This window comes from Amblyomma maculatum, chromosome 5, assembly GCF_055883805.1.
Source record: "Amblyomma maculatum isolate TAMU_Amacu chromosome 5, ASM5588380v1, whole genome shotgun sequence".
NCBI lineage: Eukaryota > Metazoa > Arthropoda > Arachnida > Ixodida > Ixodidae > Amblyomma > Amblyomma maculatum.
This window is the reverse complement of record NC_139348.1, coordinates 155,065,741-155,088,958: the sequence shown is the minus strand read 5'-3', so window position 1 is coordinate 155,088,958 and position 23,218 is coordinate 155,065,741. Positions and strand designations below refer to the sequence as shown.

The window sequence follows — 23,218 nt, the reverse complement described above, 5'->3', positions numbered from 1 at the left end:
AAAAACTAAACTCATAAATTGATAGTAGTGGCGATGGGATTGCTGGCTAAAGACGAACCTCGGACAAGTAACAAGTAAGTAGCTGTTGCGTGTCATTGTTATGTCATAATATAATAAGTATGTAACTATAAAATAGTTTGTTTCAGCAAACTGAATATTCTTGAAAAGTGTGCCCTCCGGGCATACCTCCTTGAATGCAGCCGAGGCAGTTTCGCTTTCGATCAGTGCACGGAGCCGACACGGAACGGTCGAACGGTTGCAGCAGGCGGCAGCTCGGTAGTAGTGGCGTGGTCGCGTGGTGGTGCTTGGCTGCTTGAGGACATGGATTTATTCTCTGCTAGCATTTCTATGAAGACGAAACGCGGAAAGTCCTTATGCAATGAAATAATGGTATGTCCTAAATTTTGGCGTAGTCCTAGACCAACATCTGGACAAGTTGCTTCGTCAATATTGCATTGTAGTCAATATTATCAACAAGCATTCGCAGGACACCTACCCCGGATGTCGAGTCAGTTTCCTGCACCGCACACGTCTTTAAAAGGTATCACTGCTTGTAGCCGAATTGAAAATCAATTTTTCCTCAACAATATATGTATACAGGGTGTTTCAGTGCGCGTTGGTTTCACGTCACTTGAACCAAAGGTTAAAAAAAAAAAAAAGCGTATCTGGCTGAGACCAACAACATATATTGTTTGTCGTCATATCTAAAGCTCGAGTATATTTATATTCCACACAATTAGCTAATTAGCTAAAATGAATTATTCAAAATCATATTATTCCCTTTTAGGGCCAATTGTGCACTTCATTAAGTTGTTAAGATGCAATCGACTCAGTGTTTTCTACTAACCTACCTACTACGTGATCGGTTTTCCTACAATTTAAAAGAAGCCTACGAAATATGAATAAAAAATATAGTACCACGAGACTGCGGTCCGCGCTACCGTATTGCAGCGCTGCCAAACACGTTTTGAATTAACGTATAAGTTGGTAGAAAAAATTTGATATGCTGTTTCCGAATGCCCTCTACAACTTGATGAAACCCACTTGGCCCCAAAGTGAATAATCAATAGTTTTCAAAATTTACCTTAATTAACTAATTAGGCGGAATGCAAACAATACTTTGAGGAGTACTACACGACGGAAAATTATATACCGTTGATTTCACTAAGCATCGCTGCACCGTTTTTTTTTTATTTTATTATTCCTTGGTTCAAGTTATGTGAAATACCCTGCATATAAGAACAGGCACGCGTTCTGCAATGTCGAGGAGCATTGAAATAATAAATAGCAGCTTAGTGCGTGGCATATAACCGGAAATGTTTATCTATATTGTTACCAGTAAACGCGTGACCAAAGTGGTGTGCTCACAGACAACGACGACGACCGAGGAACGCGTGGACGACGAAGTGTTCTGAAAGACGACGACGTTGACAAAGTGAATGCTGCCCGGCTCCTGAAGTCTTTGCACCGAGTTCCGCCCATCGCAGCTTCGTTACATCAAATACAACCCCGCAACAATATGATCCGCTGCGTGCTATGAATTAAGAGCGTGTTTGCGGGTCTTTTTTTTTTTTTAATTCCCTTTCCTTCTCGAAAGGCAGGTTGTCTCGAAAGTAAACAAGGCCATCATGCCCTAGTGAAGGGAGCATATGTTCCCAACAACGTCAAACTGGACGCCTGCATTACATTTGGAGTTGGAGGCTATCATTGCCAACATGGGCTCAAAAAGTTGTCCTCGCAATTTGTGCGTTACCGGACGATTGGGGAAGAAACTCAAGTATATACTGACGTCCTCTCGGAAGAGAACGTTGTGGCATCGCACTAGTATCAATCTACCGCATATCTCGCACGCGCGGCTCATATCTTATGCATTAAACGTCAAACTTGAGCATACAAATTCTGGTAGGTTTTAACTTGGGATTCTGGTCAATTGTATAATATGCATGATATATATGTTGGCACTGAGGCGCAAACAGAATATACCTGTTTCTGTACGGAGAGTCCACAAAGACGCAAACATGTGAGCACTGGCGTCTACAAAGGGGGTCAACTCAATCACCTTGCTAAGCGTGACCATGAACACTTTTGCGAAATCTGTCTTGGTCAGATCGTCGTAATGATGTCCTGCAAACAAAGCTGAAATCTACAGCTAGGACTACGTGAGGGCTTGTTTACTATCAGCATACCCTCAAACGTCCTCATAAGTAGATTTTTAGGACGTCCTGAGGACGTATGCATAGTTTTATTGTCTGGAAGCGAGAAACGCCCCTCGAAAGAGGCCCTCGATCTATGGCGTCAAGCGGTTCTTAAGACAGTGTGGGTAATCGCCTTGGACCTGCTAACTTCACAGGGTGCATGGCGCAGATGAAAAAGGGTTCACTAGCTTCATGAGGGTCGGTCGAAGTCATTAGAGAGATTTAGAATAGGGTAATAGCGGGGCACGAGTGCGCATGTCCACAGCGATTACCGCACCCCTCGCCTATTCATTACAGCACTCTGCGCGTGCGCATTGTCACCTCGCTATTACCCTATCCCCCATTACACAAACCGGTTGGGTCCCCCTATTCTAAAACTTAAGCTTTATAATAGGGGCGCACCCCTCGCCCTTTTATTGCGCCATTTCGCGCGTGCGTATTGTCGTCCCGCAATTACCCTATTTCCGTTAGAGGAATAGGGTAATTGCGGGGCGCGAGTACGCATGCGCACAATGCTCCGCTCAAAAGGCGATTGGGTGGGGGGGGGGGGGGGGGGGGGGGGGTATTCTGCTTATGCGCACTCACGCTCCGCTACTACCTATTCCATCCTCTAGCTGAAAATAGGGTAAATGCGAGGCGAAAATGTGGCTTTAATCCTGCGCATGGGCAATCGTGCGCCGCTATTCCCTTATCCCCCTAACTGATAGGGTTCCCCTATTCTAAAACTCACAAATGGCTGAAGGGCGTCCTTTGCGGGGCACCTGCCACCTCATTATACCGACGCTCAGTGCAAACAAAACCGCGACTGGATCCGATCCAGGTGGCCCTGAGTATAGAGCATTCAGATACTCAGTTGGCGCTGCGGAACATTACATTTAAGTTGATCGAGACGCTCATCGAGCTTTGCCTGCATTTCGTTTTCGATGAACGTAAGTTACAATGTAGCAGAAACGCAAACCGGCTTGAAGCGCACATTAATTTAAGGGAAAAAATTAGCTGGCCTTTAGCTTTAGTTACACCCGGTAGGTTGCGTAAGCAATACTGCATGGCTACGCTCAGGTTCAGCATGTAGTGTAGCCAAGTGTGGTGCGATATGTTTAGGCTGCGGCGCGGCGTGGCTACCGTCCGGGTTGAAGAGGGGCCACATCTGCGGTTGCTCTAAAGGTCAAACGTGGCTACCGGCCGGGTTTACGCGACGGGCTGAAACCTGGCGCCGTATTGCTTACGCAATAAAAAAGAAAAATTTCACGCTAAATCTAAATCAAACGTTTTCGCCATTCCCCCCTCCCCCCCCCCCCCCCCCCGCCCACTCCTCCCTCAGCACGGTCCCCTTCAGGCGCCTCATGATCCCATGGTTTTGTAACAAGGAGTCTCTCGAAAGGAGTGCCATTAAACGCTTCTTTGGGAGTTTTCACACTCCTTAATTCACACCGACTTTTTTCGCTAAAACGCTCAGAAGTTTACGTTACATTCATGACATCGCCCATGTAAATGAGATGCCTGCTTTTATCTGCAAAAGACGTACGCGTGCAATTTTGTCTTTAAAGAACCATTCGAGGTGGCTGGTTCTAAGCAGCACTTTAAAGCTGCTTATTTTGTTGTCATGAACAAACAAGTAAGAAAATCCAGGATCCGGTGGAACGAACCCGCGCTTTTTTCACGTCAATCCTTCAGCCGTTTAATTATTATTCTTCATTCCCTTGGAGGAAACACGTTCGCAGCAGTAAGGAACGTGAGCCGAGAAGATTAGGTACAGGTGCGAATATATTAATATTTCCAAAACGAAAAATTCATCTCCGGGATCCTCGTGCACGGTCGCCTTCTGTTCCTGCAATGAAAAGAAAAAGGGAGTAATTGAGTTAAAACTAGGCAAAAAGGTTACAACAAAACATCGCGGAAACAAATGCGGGTCGATGATATAACTAAGCAGAGAATGATGATGCTTGGGTAGGGCATGATATTCGCACAGTATAGTGAAGGCACAGAGCTGAGTAAAGTTAAGAAGTTTGGTTTATTAGGTCGCGGATGCCGCAAATCTAATGATGATGATGATTGCAGTATACCAACATCCTGCACAGATATTACCCGAAATACCAGATGACAGCTTCTGTGGCATATAGTATGAAACCAGTGTTCGCGGGCTTTATTGAGCATGAGAAACATGTTATAGATGAGATTGCTAACTAATTTTTGAAAGCTAACTTTCTAACTGCCCCGCCGGGGTGGTGCAGTGATAAGACGCCCGACTACTGTCCGGAGTACCCGAGTTCGAACCCGACCTCGGCGGCTGCGTTTTGATGGAGGCGAAACGAAGAGGCGTCCGTGTGCTGTGCGATGTCAGCGCACGTTAAAGATTCCCAGGTGGTCGAAATTACTCCGTAGCCCTCCACTACGCCTCCTCTTTCTCTCTTTGCACTTCAACTCCCACCTTGTCCACAGACGCAAGTGTGATAGATACTGCGCCTTTCCCTTCCTGTGAACCAATTATAAGTTTCTAACTGAGATAGGTAGGGGTGCCTAGCTGTAATTGGAGACGTGGCTGCCATCGGTAACAGCTATATCAGTTTACAAAATTTCAAAAACAAGGTTATCCTCTTCGTTATCGCTCAACGAATTTCGACAATCTCACTTTGCGAAACGGTCGTTTTCGAAATATTTACTTATTTGGCGAGCGCAAAGCAATGGCTCCCAGTGCTGCATGTCACTCTTTGGCGCATACGCCACGTCATCTCCTCGTGCTCGCCGCGTCGCGAGAAACATACTACAGAAGTATGTTTCTCTATGCTGATCCAGCCCCCGTTACGTCCATTCCATGTCATCGGAAGGCGCGAGCATCGAGGCACCGTATACGCCACAAGAAAAAAAGTAGGCCACGTGACATGTGCACCCCAGAGTGACGTGCTGGCCAAAAGGCGCCCGCTTTAACAACAAAAAAAGAGTCCTACTTTTTGGCGCGACATGACAAATATTTTTAGCCATAGCGCAGAGAGTAATCGCGTTCTCATAAAATTTAAAAACTGATACGACTGCATCTAACGGCTTGCTACAATCTCCAGCTGCAACAGGCGCCTAGCCATAATAGTAGGAATTTTCAGAATAGGGGAGCCTATCGGTTAGGTGGATAGGGCAATGGCCGGGCGCGAGTGGCCGTGTCCAGAATGAAATCCGCATCCCTCACCTTTCAGCGCAGCATTCTGCGCGTGTGCATTGTCCCTTCGCAGTTACCCAGTCCCCCTTACAGATAGGGCTCCCTATTCTAAAATTCGCTAATTAGAGTTAGGTATTAGAAATTAGTTCCCTACATTATACTTCGTATGATTAACGTGCTTTCTGAGGTTCGTCAATACTGATATTATACATTCCAGCCCACTTATTATAACGAATCCGACGGTGACGCGGATTGCGTTCGCTGCATCCGAAGTTTGTAGTAAGCGGATTTCTCCTATAAAGGCTAAAAATACAAACCCAGACAAAAGTTGTGGTTATTTATTTAAAGCATTTTCTTGTGCAAGTCTGTTTCTTCAAAACAGGCCTTATTAAGCGCTTTCCAAGTTCTCCGGTGCGGTCATGCGCTCCTTCGTTCGCTGGTACCAAGCTTACGACGTCTCCTCGTTCGTTGTAACCGAATGGTGGGGCCATAGTTGTTCGTCTTAACTGAGACGCAGTACCGTAGACCAAATAATGGGCGTGGTGGGGTCGGGGGAGGCATTAAAGCTCCGCCTATAAATGTATGCCTCGACAACGTTATTGGCTCCCGTTTGCGTATACTCTTGCGGATTCTGGTTATCGTACGTTCACTTTGCTATTCATTGTATTCCCTTTTATTAGTACCTCTGTTATCTTGCACGCACTCCATGAAGTCGTAAGATACCACTTCATGTGAAAGCATCCACCCGAAATAGACATGCACACCTACGCTTTTAACAAGCTGTACGACCTTGATCGCGTGGTGTAGGGATAGCGAGTCAAAGGAATTCAGCGACTCAGGATTCAAGAGAATTCTGTAAGCCTAAATTGCGAACTCACACTCTCTCCCCCGCTTTCAAAGGCGCAGAGCCCGAGTTGGCAGCACCTGCCAACTAGGCCGTGTCACGTGGTCACATGACCTCACATAATCCAACAACAGTAAGCGGACGGCCACGTCACCTGTCGACCGTACCATCTGACAGAGCCATGTCATGCGATTTTTCGCTCACAACGATAATTCCGGCAATTCCGACGCCGGATATTCTGGAGAACGGTCCTTCAGCACTAATACATATTTTGACGGTAGCTCCGTTTGTTATACCTGCGGCCGTTATAAGTTGGCTCGACAGCATTGGTCACTGAAGCTATCTTTTACCTAAAACGCTTATTTGTAGATGTTAATGGTGGGCATCTCTGAAACATCCGATGGCTAGAATAAAACACAGAGACGCTCTTCGTAGCCACATATGGAAGCTCACCGTCTTTGGTCCACCTGCTCCATGACTCTGATTTGGATCGTCTCGATGTCGTCGAGGTTGTCGCACAGCACCCGCGCCAGCGTCAGCTTGCGCAGCTCGCGTAACTGGTCTGCGAATCACGTACATAGTAACCAGGCAATATAGTTGGCCATTTTCACTCACAGACCCTTAATTTTATTTCCTACCCCCAGTTTCAGCTACAGCTGGGAGGGACAGGAAGTAGTGCGACACCTTGCATATAACTGGTAAAGTGGTATGCTCTTCAATTACCGCAACTTTAGGCATACAGTCAGCGGGCCATGTTTTAAACATTCAGATTTTCTTATTTGTTGACCCTACAGTGCGGAATGCAGAATGTCTTTTTTTAATCTTTAATGTTGCTAATCGCACGAAACTTCCAACGCTTATGTGTTGTGCGTGCACATAATTTTTATGCGCTACGTTACGCAACTTGCTCTTACGGACAATGTGCTGGGCGCGAACATTTTATAGACGGATACAAATCAGGAAAGTAGCGGTGCATTCTCCTCAAAAGGCGCCTTTCAGCCAATGGCGTCGACCAGTTGTCATGAGGTCGCAGTTAATCCCATAATGTGAAATCGCAAATGCACCCACTAAAACGGGATTAATTGGGACGTCAAAGCAATAGAAGTTGACGTCATTATCTAAAGTGCATCATGGGAGGCGTATTTGTCACTGTGTCCTTGAGCTGCATCCCACTATAGTGATTATTATTTTAGAAAAAATTGCGCCTTGATACCTGTAAGTTACGCTTATTCGTGACAGCGAAGTGTCAGAGTTCAGCTTCTGCATGCAACCTATAGTGTAGGGCAGACATCTGCCCTTCTTTATTATTTTTTTTTTCGCAGCGTATGTGCACCTCCATACGGTGCATATATTATATGGCAGCATACGTGCTCACCGTCCGTGAAGGATGAGGCCAGGTCTCCGTTCTCGTACCAGAAGCGGTCTCCACGACGAAGCCGCACGAACTGCTCGGCCACCAGGCAAGCGAGGGTGGGACCCACCACTCCGCCCAGCACGGGCTTCTCGGCGATGCCCGCCGGAAAAAGGTCCACGTCGTCCACCGACCTGTTCATTTCAGTTCACCGAATCCAACGCGTCAGTGGCTGAATCCGTCAACCGATAATTATACTTCCATACGCAAATAATGACTAACTAATATAGGGTACCAGCTGACGTTTGGCCGATTAACCAATATATCACCCAACCACTTTACGCAGTCAACAATCTCTGTTTTCAGCTGTAAACTGGGCGATTTTCACTGGAAAAATCTGATTCATTCAAATCAGTAATCTCGTATTTCTATAAACTATTCCAATATTTGCATGACAACAATAACAAAAACGTAATGCATATAACTTGTCCATGGCAAACTATCAAGACGAGAGACTGCACGCGCCGCTCTGTCCGAATCTTTCTATTCACCCGTTAGCGTAAAGACCGACCAGTCTAAAGCGTTTGTGATCGGTCAATCAGCTAAGCAGATGGAGCTTCTTTTCCAGGCAGAAAACGTATATACATTTTCATTTAGGCTGCTGTACTTACGCGTACAGCTTCCCGAGCGCCTGCGCTGCCGCGGGTCCCATGAACTGTTCCAGGTCACGGAAGCCCCGGACTTCCTGCAGGCCGCAATGACGCCGCCAGGCGACATAAGGAAGCAGGCCGTGGTCGCGCCCTCTTTGCACGTTGAGTGCCATCAGGTCGAGCCCGAAGTCCTGACCCTGGGGCTGAAAGAGCCGGTTGGTGACCTCGGGACTCAGCTGCTCGTCCATTCCCGCGGCAGGCTGGTTGACGAGACCCAGGACCAGGCGGTCCACGGCTCCCGGTCGAAAGAGGTGTGTTGGGTTGAAGAACTCCGAGTGCAGGGGAGTGTCTGGATGCACCGGCGAGCGTAAAGCGAGAATAGGTTAAATGACGGAGCGTTTCAACGCGGTAACGAAGGCTCCTTTCAGCGTAAAAACCGGCGGAAGATCAAGATTGGTCAAGTTACAATATATTAGTTATTAATACATAGGAAATTGGGTTGTCAAGCTGTGGAATTTAACCTCTTGCCTTTGGGTCGCGAATAAGATACGCTGTAAATTTACACCCCCGAGTTACTTTCATTCGACTGCTAAAAAGCAGTACGTGATGGCAAAAACGTGTCCATGATCGCTCAAGGGTTCATTTGGCATACGTCTACGCTCGCAAATCTCCACTGTAAACATTTATTTTTTGTGCGTGTGTGTAAGTTAGTGTAATGAAACCGCTACTCGCACCACAAATGCTCAGCTAAGTCTGCTGGGAGGTAAATAAAAATACTTGCAGCGCGGATGAAAAGATAATCAAATATCCGCCGCGGGGACACTATAGAGGCTATGGCGCTCTGCTCCTGAGCGCGAGGTCGTAGGTTGGATGCCATATCGCGTTTCAATGCAAAATAAAGGCATAATGCTGAAAAGCCATCGTTCCTTTTGATAACCAAATTTGTTGTCGGGCTACTTGGTGATCGTTAGTAGAAGCTATGGGAACCTTGAGGCATGGTGAAGAAGTTCAATCTGATGGTACTAATCGGGCGCGCTACGCATAAGCCCTTCTCACGGCCTACTGGCAAACGTAACGCATCGAATGAAAAGGACAGGAGCATATAGGTCAAACTTTTTGGTTTGACATATAAGGACAGAAAAGTTCAGATACAATGCAGACGCATGAAAAATATATTGGTGGATATAGGAAACTGACGGCAGGACGCTTGAAACCAGGACAGCTTGCACTGTTCGTTTGGCAATAATAGGGTGTACACGCCAACAGCGCATGCGCCGACCCACCGTTGAGGAGAAGCCTGTGGCGCCTGTCGTAGCGGTGGAAGGCGTGTGGCACCAAACTGTGGCCGAAGCGGAAGGCTGCTGCGGCGAACACATTGGAAACGCCAGGGTTCTGGGAGGGATCGTAGCCCCGCCAGCGGGGCGCCGTGGCCGGTTTGAGGCCAAAGATCTGCGTCACCGACTCGCCTAGCACGGCGGGCAGAAACTCCCACAGGGTCACGTGTTGCACTTCGGCAGCCACCACTCGTCGGGACTCCTGGAGGGAGGAAGTTCTTAGATCAAGAACGTTTAGCTTGAATGTTTAAAATGGTAACGTCATTCCACATGTGGGACTTTCGGGGGACCATCGCTGTGGCCCCGTGCCGCACCTGAAAGAGTCTCTCGTCGTCCCAGCTGGGGTTGAGTGAGGCCAACATGCGGGCGACACGGTTGTGCTCACGCATCCAGACGGTGTGCAGCGCCGTCAGGCCCGGCTGCTCGTTTACGCGGGAGTCACCTACGGCGCCGAAAAAAAAAAAAAAAAAGCCGCCATTCGTGTTTTTTTTTTTTTTGTGTGTGTGTATGTATGTGTGAGCCCGCTACTGAACACGAGCTATAGTTTCAGTGATGTCATACATGGTGTCAGAGCATCTTGGCCAATTGGCGTCACCCAGTGTTGCACCGACAACGCTACCGGCGCCGCGCAACTTGGAAACGTGCTCGTCACAACAGCAGTAGTGAAATAGGTTTATTTCAGCCCTATTATGCTGCTTTGTCATCTCGTACAATTTATAGTGGAATGCGCAACCAAGCGCTTTTCGGTATTTCATAGTTTGCAGAAATTCTTTGTATTTAGCAAAGTTTCGAAATGCTCTGATTCGCGTCAGTGCCAATGCAATTCAATATTCTGGATACCGGGTACAAAATACGAACCTGCCATGAAGCACTTAGAGTTCCGTCCTCTTTCCTGGCATTCGAGGATTTCGGCTTCGGAGCCCGGGGGAAGCAGAGGCTTGGACCACTTCACATCCAGAGTGCGAAGCAAGCCTGCAGGTAGAAACGAGTTATGTGCAAACGACAATAGGCAGTGCAGGCGTGGAAACGACACTGAACAAGTTTTGTCTTCCAGCAGGCGTATGTCATCTGTTATATATAATGTAGTGTGCGGTGTCACACAGACATCAATTACAGATTGCACAGATGACCCACAGAACATTCTCCGCTTTCAGGTGAATACGACAATGTTTCATACTCAATGGTCAGACGTAAATCACATTACTCGGAATCACAACGTCACTGAGTTTTCGGTTACAGCCAGCAGGTGTAAGGCTCTAGCTATAGTACTACAGCACTATAGGCCTTCCAAAGTATCCCTGATGTAGCTATCATTGGAAGTGAAATAATCAATATCTAGGTTGTGCTCGAGTGTGATTGTGCTCGCCCTTGCAGGAAAGGTAGGGACGTCTGTACGACAGGAATGTGTCAGGTTGGGAAAAAAGTTCAGCTGCGTCAACACAGCAATAAAATTTAACAATAATTTCTCGATGTTTATTCAGAGTCCTTTCAGTAACCAGGGCGTGGGCAGACAAGCGGCACTTGTGTGGCATACACTCTTCTAATTAGTAACGTCCAAAAAAAGTCGCGGCCACGTGCATACCACAATACGTAGCTTGGCCATATAATGACGCCACTCCTAAAAAAGAAAGAAAAACTAGCCAAGTAATGCGAACTTAAAGAAATCTGCCGTTTCTAGACCCTGCAAAGTAGGCATGGAAACAAAACGATTAGATCAGTTTTTGAAAGTAACGTCATTGTATTATAAACTTGCAGCCTAAAAGAAATATGTGCAGCGTAACAAATTGCTCACACTAAAGGCATACGTATTAAATCATTACAAAAATTTCAAGACCCCTCATCGTTACCTGACAAAAATACATCCGTTTAAATTTCAGGTTATTTTTCTGGTAAAATCAATTCCAATCATGGTCGACCTTCAGTCATGTCTTTGCTCCGCATCTCCGACAGCCTTAACCACGGTGTAGAAATTCGGGACAAACAGATCTAGTTAAGAACGTATATTGCTAATTATTTGTGGTTAAGGCGATGCAGCTGAATGCAATATGGTACCAGGAGTTCCATGAAGGCGAAAACTATCCGGTGTTGATGTCTTTGCGACTTTTCCACCAACCAACCAATGCAGGTGGCGTTTATATAGGATGGTTTCCTTCCTCTCATTTGCTTTCGGAGAGAGTGGCCAGGTAGTGAATGATTCAGCAAAATTGATAAATGACGCGATTTTGAATACAAACGAAATAAAAGAATGATAATAAATCAGGGCTGGAATATAGAATCAAAATTAGAACCCAATCAGGAGTGGAAAAGAATCTTAAATGGAATATATATTGGCGAGTGGAATAACATTTTTTTTTTTCACATTTCTATCACTTCAATTCGTTCTTATGTGCATTTATTAAATATAAGGACCAGCCACTTATAGCCACGGATGAGAATGTTCAGTACTTATAGATAATCGATTCATTACTTTATTCTCGGCGAACTGAAGAAAAAAAAAGCATAGCGGTTGAGTGGTGAGGCGTGTTTCACTATGGCAGTAAATTAGGGCGGCAGTACTATCTTACACGTTGTTACGTTGGTGTATAAGCGGGCCTTTGTATATCGCTCCATTACGCTCTGCAATGATCATGTTGAGAAATCGCTGTCCAGGTAACTAATGATGCACACCAACCTTTCCGAAAAGACCTCAGCTGGTTGGTTTCTTCGGCAGTGGAGCCGTAAACAGTGGATGCGTCGATGAAGGCTGTGACCTGATTCGTGTGGTCTCGTGCACCTGAGGCGAGAAATAGGGCAATGTCATGAATGGTTGATTCTGTATTGACGACCACCGCTGCACAAACACCGCAGCTTGATGGATGTTAAATGCTTTAGTTTGATGGGTAGAACCCTATAGGACAGGCAGCGTTGCATGCTGTATGCACCTTCAATTTCCAAACGACAATGAGGACTTCCGCTAAAGTTAGCTTAAGCCTTGACTGCATGTAATTTGCGTGAGAACTAGAGCTACACTAGTGGGTGCCAACTAGATTCCTGCAGTATTTGCCAGTTGCTTGAACTTGATGTGTCCTTCAAGTGGCTTTTGAAACATTTGTAAAACGTTTTTGAATAGCCTTCTTGCTGCAGACATATTTCAGAAGCGTCAGTTGATCACAAAACGCGTGAAGTAAGCGTAGCAGCTTCAAAGCATTTTTACCACGTACAATTGTGAGTGGTTTTTAGATGTACGATGTGCAACACTGAACAGTAACCAAGAATACGATAGCCCAGCAATGGTTTTTTAGCAAAGTAAAACGACAGTAATCATGTAAAACTCTGCTGATCAAAAACGTCTTTTTAATTCCTCGCTCTTGCCAGTGTTTCTCGTCACAACAGCTTTAACCTGAAGGCTACGTTAGCTGGAACGCTTGGCTAGTTAGTGAAATGTTTAACAGTCACCGCAAAGCAGCACATTAGGCCGGATATGTTGGTTAGTGATGGTTCATAAGCTTTTGCGAGCAAAAGGCGCATCTATGATATGGGCATTTCGCAGTGGATGACTCCGAAGTGACTTTGCACATTACTGGAGCATCATTTTGCGTTTCAGCACCATCGAAATGCGGTTGCGACGATCGGGATCGATCCCAAGCAAGCAGTGTCGTCCCAAGGGGGCGCAGTGGCGGTACGGAGTGCACCGGGTGCAGCGTCGAGATGTAAATCGAGTGGAGGTGCATGCAGCTGTTGTGCTTGGATGATGGTATGACTATAGGGGAGCGATGCTGCGCGCGTTCTGTCGATTCTTTGTATTTAAAATATTGGAGGTGACTGGCTTCATTACTGTGCAAACTGCTTGGAAGAGATTGCTAAGCATATATTGCTAGACAAATTTCTTTGGCTCCTTCAAAGCTTTGATTTAGCACCAATTCATTTTCCTCCTTAATTTTCACTGTTAGTTCAGAGATTCATTCATATGGCGTGTCATGTGTTCGCCGTGTCTATAGGTTAATTGGTCACTCCTAAAACGCTTGTATTTAGCTCCTGCTTGAAAGAGTGATCCTTATCTTCGTAAGTAGTTTCTTGACGTGATCCTTATCTGCTGTGTGTTAAGGTACCAGATCGACGCAGAAGTAGACCTCTAGGACATGGGTGACGACACTCCGAACCGCAGAATTCGGTACCGTTAACCCTGATGAGGCTTCTAATCGTTTTACCTTGTAATTAGCAGTCGAACGCATTAGACACTGAGCTACGGCGGCGGGTGACACAGAGTAAAACAGACGAAAGTTCAGTGATCCTGCCGTTTTACAATAAATGGCCGACAGCTCAGCAGCCAGCAGTTGCTGTATACGGCAGCAACGTGCTAAGCACTTTCAAGTCCTGTTTGCGCTGTAAATTAAAATGCCAGAGTATACGAGTGACCATCAGGACCGCATCTTCGCAGATGTCGTACCCAACCTGCAGCCTCGCTTGGCAGCGGGCGCCGAGCGGCTGAACTCCATGCAGGTGGCGTCGAACTTCCGGTAGAACCGGTCCTGCCACGAGACGGCGATGGCCATGCATTCAGGGTGCACGTCTTCGGCAGACATCAGCGGCCGGCAGCATTTGGGAGGAAACCCGGTGCGTGACACCGACAGCGTGGTCAGGGACACGTCGTGGTCCACGAATTGCCCCCACTGCATCAGCATCAGTGTGGCCCGTGGGTCGTCCAGGGACCTGCCCGTGCGGTCCAGGCTGGTCAACGTCTGGCTGACCAGGCGGCCACTGGGCAGCGGAGAGCCGCCCGTTGAGACACGAGGTCTTGATATCCCTGCAATGTTTTAATATTACAGAGCAAAGTTTTGTGACAGCGTTAGCTGTTATAGCTGCTGCTAATCTCGCGAGAAGTTAAAGGCCAGCTGATGAGGAAAACGTACCGTCGGCGTACCTGGCAGGCAGGAGCCTCACGAGCGTGGAGAAGGTGGCACCCCACGACGGCCTGTCGAAGTTGTTGCAGCTGCCATCCTGTGTGCGGTAGTGGAGCGCCTTCCGCGGACACACGGTTTCCTCGGTCAGGTCCTTGGGGCAGATGTGGCCCAACGCGGTGTCGCTCACGTCCACGCACACGACGGTGCCGTGTACGTCACCTGCTTTAAGCTTCAACCTGCGCAGGTGCAAGCCAGACGAGAAACCGCAGTCATTAACAATGACGGAGATACAGAAATTACTTATAAAGAAGACGGCAACGTTTTACACAAGAGCATGTCTCCGGGCTGCTACATCAGCCTCTTGGAACTCGCTCATAATTAGCCTCACCGTCAGAGCAGATTTAGCCACTAAGAATCCCTCTAGACACCAACATAGGAACGAATAAGCACCACATACTGTGAGCCTTCGATGATCTATACCGACCAGTCAGAATCTTAATCAATTTTGGCAGCAAAGGTTCTGCCGTTGGATTATCAACCATCTTCTGGTGCTGGATATCGGTGCCCTGTCACCGCCATCTTTCCCGAACTTCATTACTTGACGAACTTGTTTAATAAACTTATCAAAATTCGGTAGATTCATTTAGACTGCTAAGAAGAGCATGAACACGACCGCAAAGGCCACAGAAGCCTCTTCAAATTCCGTGCTACAGCACCGGTACGGCCACCACGCATGCTTTTTCGAACCGGACTTCGGCTGTTGCTGTCGCGTCGAATCGAGAACGCACACGTTTCTTCAAAGCACCACACATGCCAAATTGGCGTTGCGGCCAATGGGATGCGCCGCCGAAGACGTCCGCCGGTAGACCAAGTCGATATGTATGACGCATTTATGCGAGGAGGGATGCAAAAGCACGCGCGTTGAGAGTAGCCTTGGCTTGAGCTCCGAACGATGACGTTACACTCTCGTCACTACTCCCCTCGCACGCATGTTCCACGATGCGCATAGCTGCCTTTCTACACGGTCCCGCTCACTTCACACTGCTGTCGACGAACAGTTGAGCATTGGCACTCTGCAAGTGGGAGGTACGCCGACGGCTCTTCCGATTGATGGGGCTGGTAAAGCCTTCGCAAAATCCTCCTGGAAATTTTGTCGCCGCCTAAAGTAAAGAAGTCACTAGAATGCGTAAAATCCCTCAACATTACTGTCGTCTTGACTACGCCTGCTGCGACACAAATGTCTTTCCCATATCCCTTCATTCGATCCAGTCGAGTATACAGCTGCGATCATTTCATTCCCATGAACTTTCTAATTTCACCCGCCTGATTCTCGACAATCCCTTTCTACACTTCCCTCTCTTATCGCTGCCGCTTTATCTAAAGGACCATCCATTCTCTTGCCTTCACATTATACACGCTTAACTCATGACCATTTATTTCAGCTTCAGTACCATATTACCTGACCCTTGTTCCTGCACTTTTTATCTCTCCTCCTGTACCATATATGGGACTAATGCGGCTGTTTAGGCATCGCAAGATATAGTTCACTTTGAAGACAGCAAATGAACACGAGTACCATCCCCACCGAAGTCTTATATGCTGACCTTTTTGTTTCAGGAAAACCGAGAGGGTGGGAGGAGGGTAAGTCGCAATGAAGTGCATGCAGAAACGGGTAGACTTGATTCCGTTAGCCTTTTCAGCATCGATGCGAGCAGTTCAATGCTCAAGCGCTTAAGCAATCGGAAATAGTACACACCGTCGGAGGCAATGACATCGTATACTGAACCGTCTCTCAGTGAAGAAAAATTGTTTCCATTGAACATGCTGTAAATAGCTTACAAGCTGATTTAAAGCAGTCCGTCTACGCCGCATGATATGAATACCTTCCAGCGATGTACTCGGTGGCGAACTGAGATGCGTAGGCGACCGTCTCGAAGTCCCGGGCTCCCGGACGTCGCCTCAGCCTGGGCCAGGTCACGTTCTCGTACTTGGACTTCTGGAACCCTGCGAGCGTGCGGCAGGTACGAATGTCGCGTTCTTGGCGTGCATGCCACTTGAGTAAGTTATGCCCAGTGTATTAAGAAAAGAGCAGCTATGGCGCGGGTCGTACGCTTTGCAACCATGCGCGTGTTTGAATGGAAACTGACTACTGACTAAAAGCTATTATACGCGGTTAACAGCAAAAGATCGCAAAGTTTGATCACGCGATCACACGAAGTGCTGTGCCATCATGTGACCAGCGCCAGGCACGTGACCGTTGTGATTGCTGCGGTAAACCAGGTTGGCACAGGCCCTTGAACCGTGCTGTTCTAACGCGGAAGCGTTAAATGCCCTCTTACCCAGAAGGTCCGTTCTCGGCGTTGTCGGTGTTTGCGTTGTGAGTGAAATATCACATCATCATCATCATCATCAGCCTGACTATACCCACTGCAGGGCGAAGGCCTCTCCCATATTTCTCCACTTAACCCGGTTCTGCGCTAGCTGCATCCACTTGACCCCTGCGAACTTCTTAACCTCATCCGCCCACCTAACTTTCTGCCGCCCCCTGCTACGCTTTCCTTCCCTTGGAATCCAGTTTGTTACCCTCAGCGACCATCGGTTATCCTCTCTTCGCACTACATGTCCTGCCCATGTCCATTTCTTCTTCTTAATTTCCACTAGAATGTCGGTAACTTGAGTTATTTCTCTGACCCACTCTGCATGCTTCCTATCTCTTGATGTTACCCCTACCATTTTTCGTTCCATAGCCCTCTGGGTTGTCCTCAACTTAAGTAGAACCCTCTTGGCTAGCCTCCACGTTTCAGCCCCATAGGTGAGTACAGATAAGATGCAACTGTTGTATAATTTCCTCTTGAGCGATACCGGTAAGCTGCTAGAAATATCACAGGCATAGTTTAATAACTGGTGTTACATGGTGGGTGGAATGGCCGGACACTTATTAGTCATAGGGTTTTCTGACGTCACGCGACCACGTGACATGGCCGATTTGGCAGGAACTGTTGACTAAGGGCTCTCCGCTGAGAGAGGAGGGTGAAATCATAATCCAGCCTTCCAGGACCCTCGCATTCCGAGTCAGACACGCGACCCTTAGGCAACGCACAAAGTCCATACGGATTAGTTAAGCGATGCTTTACATACACGTCGGGTGCTCTCTCACATACGACTGTATGCCAACGTATGCGTGAGATATTAGAAGAGCATATTAAGGGTTTAGTGATTAACGAGTAGAAAAGTTCGTGTACACGAATATGGATCCGCAATGAGAGCTACCAAACGGGAGCTATTAACGGCATCGCGTCATGCCCTTAGACGCGAGTCTTATTAAGAGCATTAGTCCGTAAAATCTGTTTTCAAATATGTCGCCAGATGCTGCGCCTTTCCTTCCCTATAAATTGCACTAATTGGTTCACAGGAAGGAAAGGTGCAGTATCTATCACGTTGCAGGCACCTGAACCGCGCCTTGAGGGAAGGGAGGAAGGTGGGAGTGAAAGTAGAAAGAGAGAAAGAGGAGCCGTAGTGGGGAGCTGGAGTAATTTCGACAACCTGGGGACATTTAACGTGCACTGACATCGCACAGCACATGGACTCTACTTCGTTTCGCCTCCACCTAAACGCAGACGCCGCGGTCGCGATCGAACCCGGGTACATCGACGCAGTAGTCGAGCATCTTACCCACTGTACCACCGCGGCGGAGCATTCCTTGTAAACCAATTCACAGATCAAGTGTAGGTGTCCACCACAGCCAAGTTTAGCTCGGGCTCATTTCCATTACAACGCGGCTCAAGTGTTCACAGAGAAAGTGTACAGACTGCACCTTTCCTTTCTTGTAAACCAAATACTAATGCGAAAGCATTATTTGGCTGTATAAAACATAATAATGATGATCAGTGATGATGATAATTCTTAATAATAACATAAAAATAATTAGTGACAGTAATAAATAAAAATCGTTAATAAAAACAGACAATTATGAAATGACGAAAATCAATGACAAATAAATATAAATAAATGAAATCAAGGTAAACATATTAAAAAATAAAAATTACAAAGACGTCGTGCAAGAGCTAGTGCTTTCGCATCTCCCAGTGCATTTTCTGCGGTGAAAGTTTTTGTCCCGCGAATCTCCTATTTTAGAATTGCAGAGGGAATCCAGTGTGCATTTGCACAGCTTTCGCTCGGACTAGCTTAAAAACCTGCGAATGTTTTTTGTTTTTACTTTTTTTTTTTTCTCCTTATCATCAGACTTGGCGCTGCTCTCTTCAGACACCAACTAGCTCAACTTTCTATCCTATATCGTTGCGACTACGCAACACACACTCGTGTCAATATTTACTGCTCAAGAAGGGAGTGAAAACAATGTTCGTCCACTTTCTCCCTCACCGTGCCTCTGCAGGTACTTGACACTCTCCCTCACCCCCTGGTGGATCGCTGGCAGTAGGAGGGTGACGTTAATGACTAGACCGCCGGCATTTGTTGGCTGCTTTGCAGGCCGGACGGTGGCTGATTCGCACGGTTCAAAGTCGTTTCTGGGCACGGGCCTGGGTATTTCCACGTTCCACAGTAGAGACGGAGACGAGGACAGCGCCAGCGCGCACACTGAGGCCAGCCACAGTTCCCTGGTGGGAAAGAAAACATGAGCAACATAAGCTGAAACGCGTTCATTCGAACTCGCCTAACTCAAAATTCCTGTTCATGCGAACCCGGTAGCATCAAAACGTGCTTTGAAAGAAAATTCTCGAATAGTCTACTCAATGGAGAAACAGCCTTGCCCTTCCTAAAGAGGTAAACATAGTAAACAAAGGAATAATCAAAATCAAAGAAAACATATGAAAGATTAAACGTCACGGTTAGAAGGCAGACTGTTTCTTTTTTACTGTTTTTCTTAGTTATTTCCTCTTACGGCCTTTAGAAAGAATACTCTAGGTATAAAGTTACTGGCGTAGGCCATTCGAACGTCGCATTTCCCTTTCCAGCTAATCAACATTATACAGGAACTGCTATATTATAGAGGCATTGCTCCTGAGAATGGAAAGATAAACGGCAGGAGGGCTAGAGCAATTTAGACGAAAACAATGGGCCGCTTTCACATTTTCACAGAGCTCAGCGCAAAGGAACGCATACTGCACTGTTACGCTCCGCTGCTTTTGCGCCGAAATCAGTCAACTGTGACCGCTGCACTCAGTAAAACGTCGCGCTGTACGTTCTATAAACCGCTACAGGCGTCATAATTTGTGGAAAAGACATTTTGATCATTCGTACCCAGGGTGCGCACAGTAACACGATGAAGTGTTCAGAACTGTTCCAATTCAAAGGATACTGCGAATGCAAAGTCGAAGGGGATCTGAATCGATAGATTACCGCGTTCTTATTGCGAATAAACGACTCTCACAGAACACGGAGCTTTCTTGGTATAGAGAAACTAAAAACTAAGCATGAAATGCGTGCGTCATCACCCCAGGAGTTAGAAATTAATCCCATAGTCGATTCGCAGCTCTGGGACGTTAGATACATACATACATACATACATACATACATACATACATACATACATACATACATACATACATACATACATACATACATACATACATACATACATACATACATACATACATACATACATACATACATACATACATACATACATACATACATACATACATACATACATACATACATACATACATACATACATACATACATACATACATACATACATACATACATACATACATACATACATACATACATACATACATACATATCCACACCGGTGTCAGGGTTGGTAGCGGCACAGTCGCTCACAAATGGCGCCTCCACTCTTCCTTTGTTCTAGGCTAAACTACCCCTCCCCTCCTTCGTTTCTTTTTCCTTTTCTGCTTTTTCTCCCCACTCTTTTTTCCCCCCTCTTTGACAATATAGGATGGGCACTCCGTGCCTCCCCAATTCCTACCCCCTTCCTGTGATTGGGTGTCCGGTTTCTACGCGTCGCGGCAGGCAACATTTCTACCTCGCCCACGTCCTTCTGCTTTTTCACCCACTCTATGAATAGTTATTTTAAAAGGACAAGTACACGTTAATTCTTGACAAAGATTGGTCCCCGATCGAAAAGATGAAACAAGTCCACTGTTATGTGTTTTTTTTTTATATTCCGGATGCTTCATTTCTATATTTTATAATCAGCTGACATCTCCAGTTTGCGCTATATCATATACATACATACATATATATATATATATATATATATATATATATATATATATATATATATATATATATATATATATATATATATATATATATATATATATATATATCACTCGCTAACTGTTCAACGCTAATGAGTCTGCTCAAATGAATGTTTTACAATTTATGCATTAGTTACTCTCTTTAGTTGAACTATTTAATATATGTAACAAAATTCCAAGTACAAATCTGTAAAGCCGGAGGTGCTTTTTGATGTAAGAATTAGTAGCAAAAATAATTTATCGTCAATAACCAGATGTTCAAATTTATTTCGCAGACTCTCTATCCACAATTTTTTTTCTCTTCTTTAGAACAAAGGCTTTCAATACTTTTGGTATTTTGCCTGTCTTAGCAAGCAATACAAATTATTTTTCATTTCACGGAAAGCATGAAATTGCTCATGCCCTGATATATGGAACTCGCGAACTCTGCTCACATTTGGCCGCCTCACAAATGATCCAGATAAAAGTCGGCCGCCTTAATTGTACTATGTAACACAGAAAGAAGGCTTAATTATAGATTTCAGTCGACCATACTTGTCAGTCGACCATCAGTCGACCACACTTGGCAAGCACTCGCAGATTATGACTAGCAGCTTACCGGTATCGCTCAAGAGGAAAGTATACAACAGTTGCATCTTGCCTGTACTCACCTATGGGGCTGAAACGTGGAGGCTAACCAAGAGAGTTCTATATACTTAAGTTGAGGACAACCCAGAGGGCTATGGAACGAAAAATGGTAGGGGTAACATTAAGAGATAGAAAGCGTGCAGAGTGGGTCAGAGAAATAACTCAAGTTACCGACATTCTAGTGGAAATTAAGAAGAAGAAATGGACATGGGCAGGACATGTAGTGCGAAGAGAGGATAACCGATGGTCGCTGAGGGTAACAAACTGGATTCCAAGGGAAGGAAAGCGTAGCAGGGGGCGGCAGAAAGTTAGGTGGGCGGATGAGATTAAGAAGTTCGCAGGGGTCAAGTGGATGCAGCTAGCACAGAACCGGGTTAAGTGGAGAAATATGGGAGAGGCCTTTGCCCTGCAGTGTGTATAATCAGGCTGATGATGATGATGATGTCGACCATACGCAGAAGAAAAGTTGCGAAATAAAACGCTACATAGGTATTAGACATTACATTGAAACCAATATTTGTTATTTCTTTTTTTCATTCAGTTCTCAAGCGTTTATCGAAATGAATGATCGTGTCATGCTGGCCTTTTAATATTTCTACTTTGTCATCGTTTTATCGACCTTACTTCATCCCATCAACTTGTATTAAGTGACAGGCTTATATACTTGTTCATTTACGCAACTAAACAAACTTCTCTGTAGGTACTCTCCGTGAATTCGAAAGGCAAGTTGCAGCAACAGCGAGTTCCCTGACTTGGAGTGTGGAGTAGCAAAAATCAAAAACCTAACAAAACGGGCAAGCAATTACTCCCTCGAAAAGCGGCGATTCGCGATGTAGGTCGCATATAAGGAAGAGTAGAATTGAGGATCCCGATAACCTATCGAATTGATAATGAATGCCTTACAGGCGCTGATAAAAGAAAGCACAAGCGACGCCTGGCGTTTTCGAGCTGTTTTGATTCATGCGCCGCGTGTCGCTCAGTTCACAAGCATTAGACATGTACATTCATGAGCAAAATATAATGGAATGCGGACAGAACAGCGTCGTCATCTTCATCGCAACACCACCTGCAAGAATTCCGTAGCAGACGACGCTGCGCGCTTGTGCCTTTGTCGGCGCGTGTCGTCTGCTACACAAATCGAAGCCGCTCCCACTGCGACAACTTCATCGCACCGTAAACACAAGTCAGTGCTCCTTACAAACAGCGAGTGTTTTTGTTTTCTCTAGTCTGGAACAATCTCACACATGCGGACAACCCCACTGCCATCGTTTCCTCCAAACTCCGCCCCAAGGCACGCCCAGATTTGCTTTAGTTTCCTCTTAAAGCGTTCAGCACTCAGTTCAGTCACCCATCGGCGACGGACGAACGGGCCTGCGCTGCTCGCCCACACGTTTTGAAATCACAGCGCTCTCTCCACCCTGCTCACGATCAGCACGTTACAAACCGTTCCCAGCAAGGTCGATCACCGCAGTTTTAACGAGCTTTCGAAGGCACGCGCGCAGTCATCGCGTTTACATTGTACTCACCTGAGTGCGACGTTACCTTGAGCCATGTTTCGCACAGCCCCAAGGGCACCGTAGCAGCCACTCGAAGATGGGTCTTACATCCTCTTGCCGCGGTCGCAGCCGGTCGCGAAGGACGACAGCGCGCCAAGCAGCTCGCTCGAAGTAGCCGGACCCTTCCGAAACTCCGACGGGCAGCCGCCGACCGTCGCACTCCATGCACTTCCTCTCTTCCCACTTGATTTCACGCTCTTGCCTAACCTCCTCTTGCTCTCCGCTTTTAGCGTAGCGCTGTTTTGGTTCGCGTCGCAGCGTTTACGCTGTACTTAGAGGAGAGGCCAGATGTCTTAGTGGGGAGAAAACACGCTTCAAATTTCAGCAACTGTAGCGGGCTGTGCTCTCCAAACTTGGCGATATGCGCACCCCCTTGGATCGAAAA

The 23,218-nt window shown here is 46.4% G+C and overlaps 1 protein-coding gene across 1 annotated transcript; it reads right to left on the bottom strand.

The window, feature by feature from the left end:
• Positions 1-3,836: 3,836 nt before the first annotated feature.
• On the bottom strand, positions 3,837-22,829 carry LOC146190037 (salivary peroxidase/catechol oxidase-like). Its single transcript, XM_084605404.1, has 13 exons — positions 22,804-22,829; positions 18,783-19,018; positions 16,286-16,406; positions 14,412-14,638; positions 13,949-14,305; positions 12,194-12,295; positions 10,381-10,494; positions 9,837-9,964; positions 9,472-9,724; positions 8,210-8,537; positions 7,563-7,732; positions 6,641-6,749; positions 3,837-4,023 (listed from the first exon to the last, which is right to left on the bottom strand). The coding sequence occupies exons 1-13, from the start codon at positions 22,827-22,829 to the stop codon at positions 3,963-3,965; spliced, it is 2,232 nt and encodes a 743-aa protein (XP_084461530.1). The 3' UTR covers positions 3,837-3,962.
• Positions 22,830-23,218: the final 389 nt, after the last annotated feature.

Excerpts from the sequence above, each read along its gene's own strand:
- LOC146190037 (XM_084605404.1), bottom strand. The coding sequence starts at position 22,829 with ATGGCTCAAGGTAACGTCGCACTCAG. Across the intron at positions 12,296-13,948 it reads CAAGCGAGGCTGCAGGTTGG|GTGCACGAGACCACACGAAT; the intron begins GTACGACATCTG and ends TTCTCGCCTCAG. Across the intron at positions 8,538-9,471 it reads CCACAGGCTTCTCCTCAACG|ACACTCCCCTGCACTCGGAG; the intron begins GTGGGTCGGCGC and ends CGGTGCATCCAG.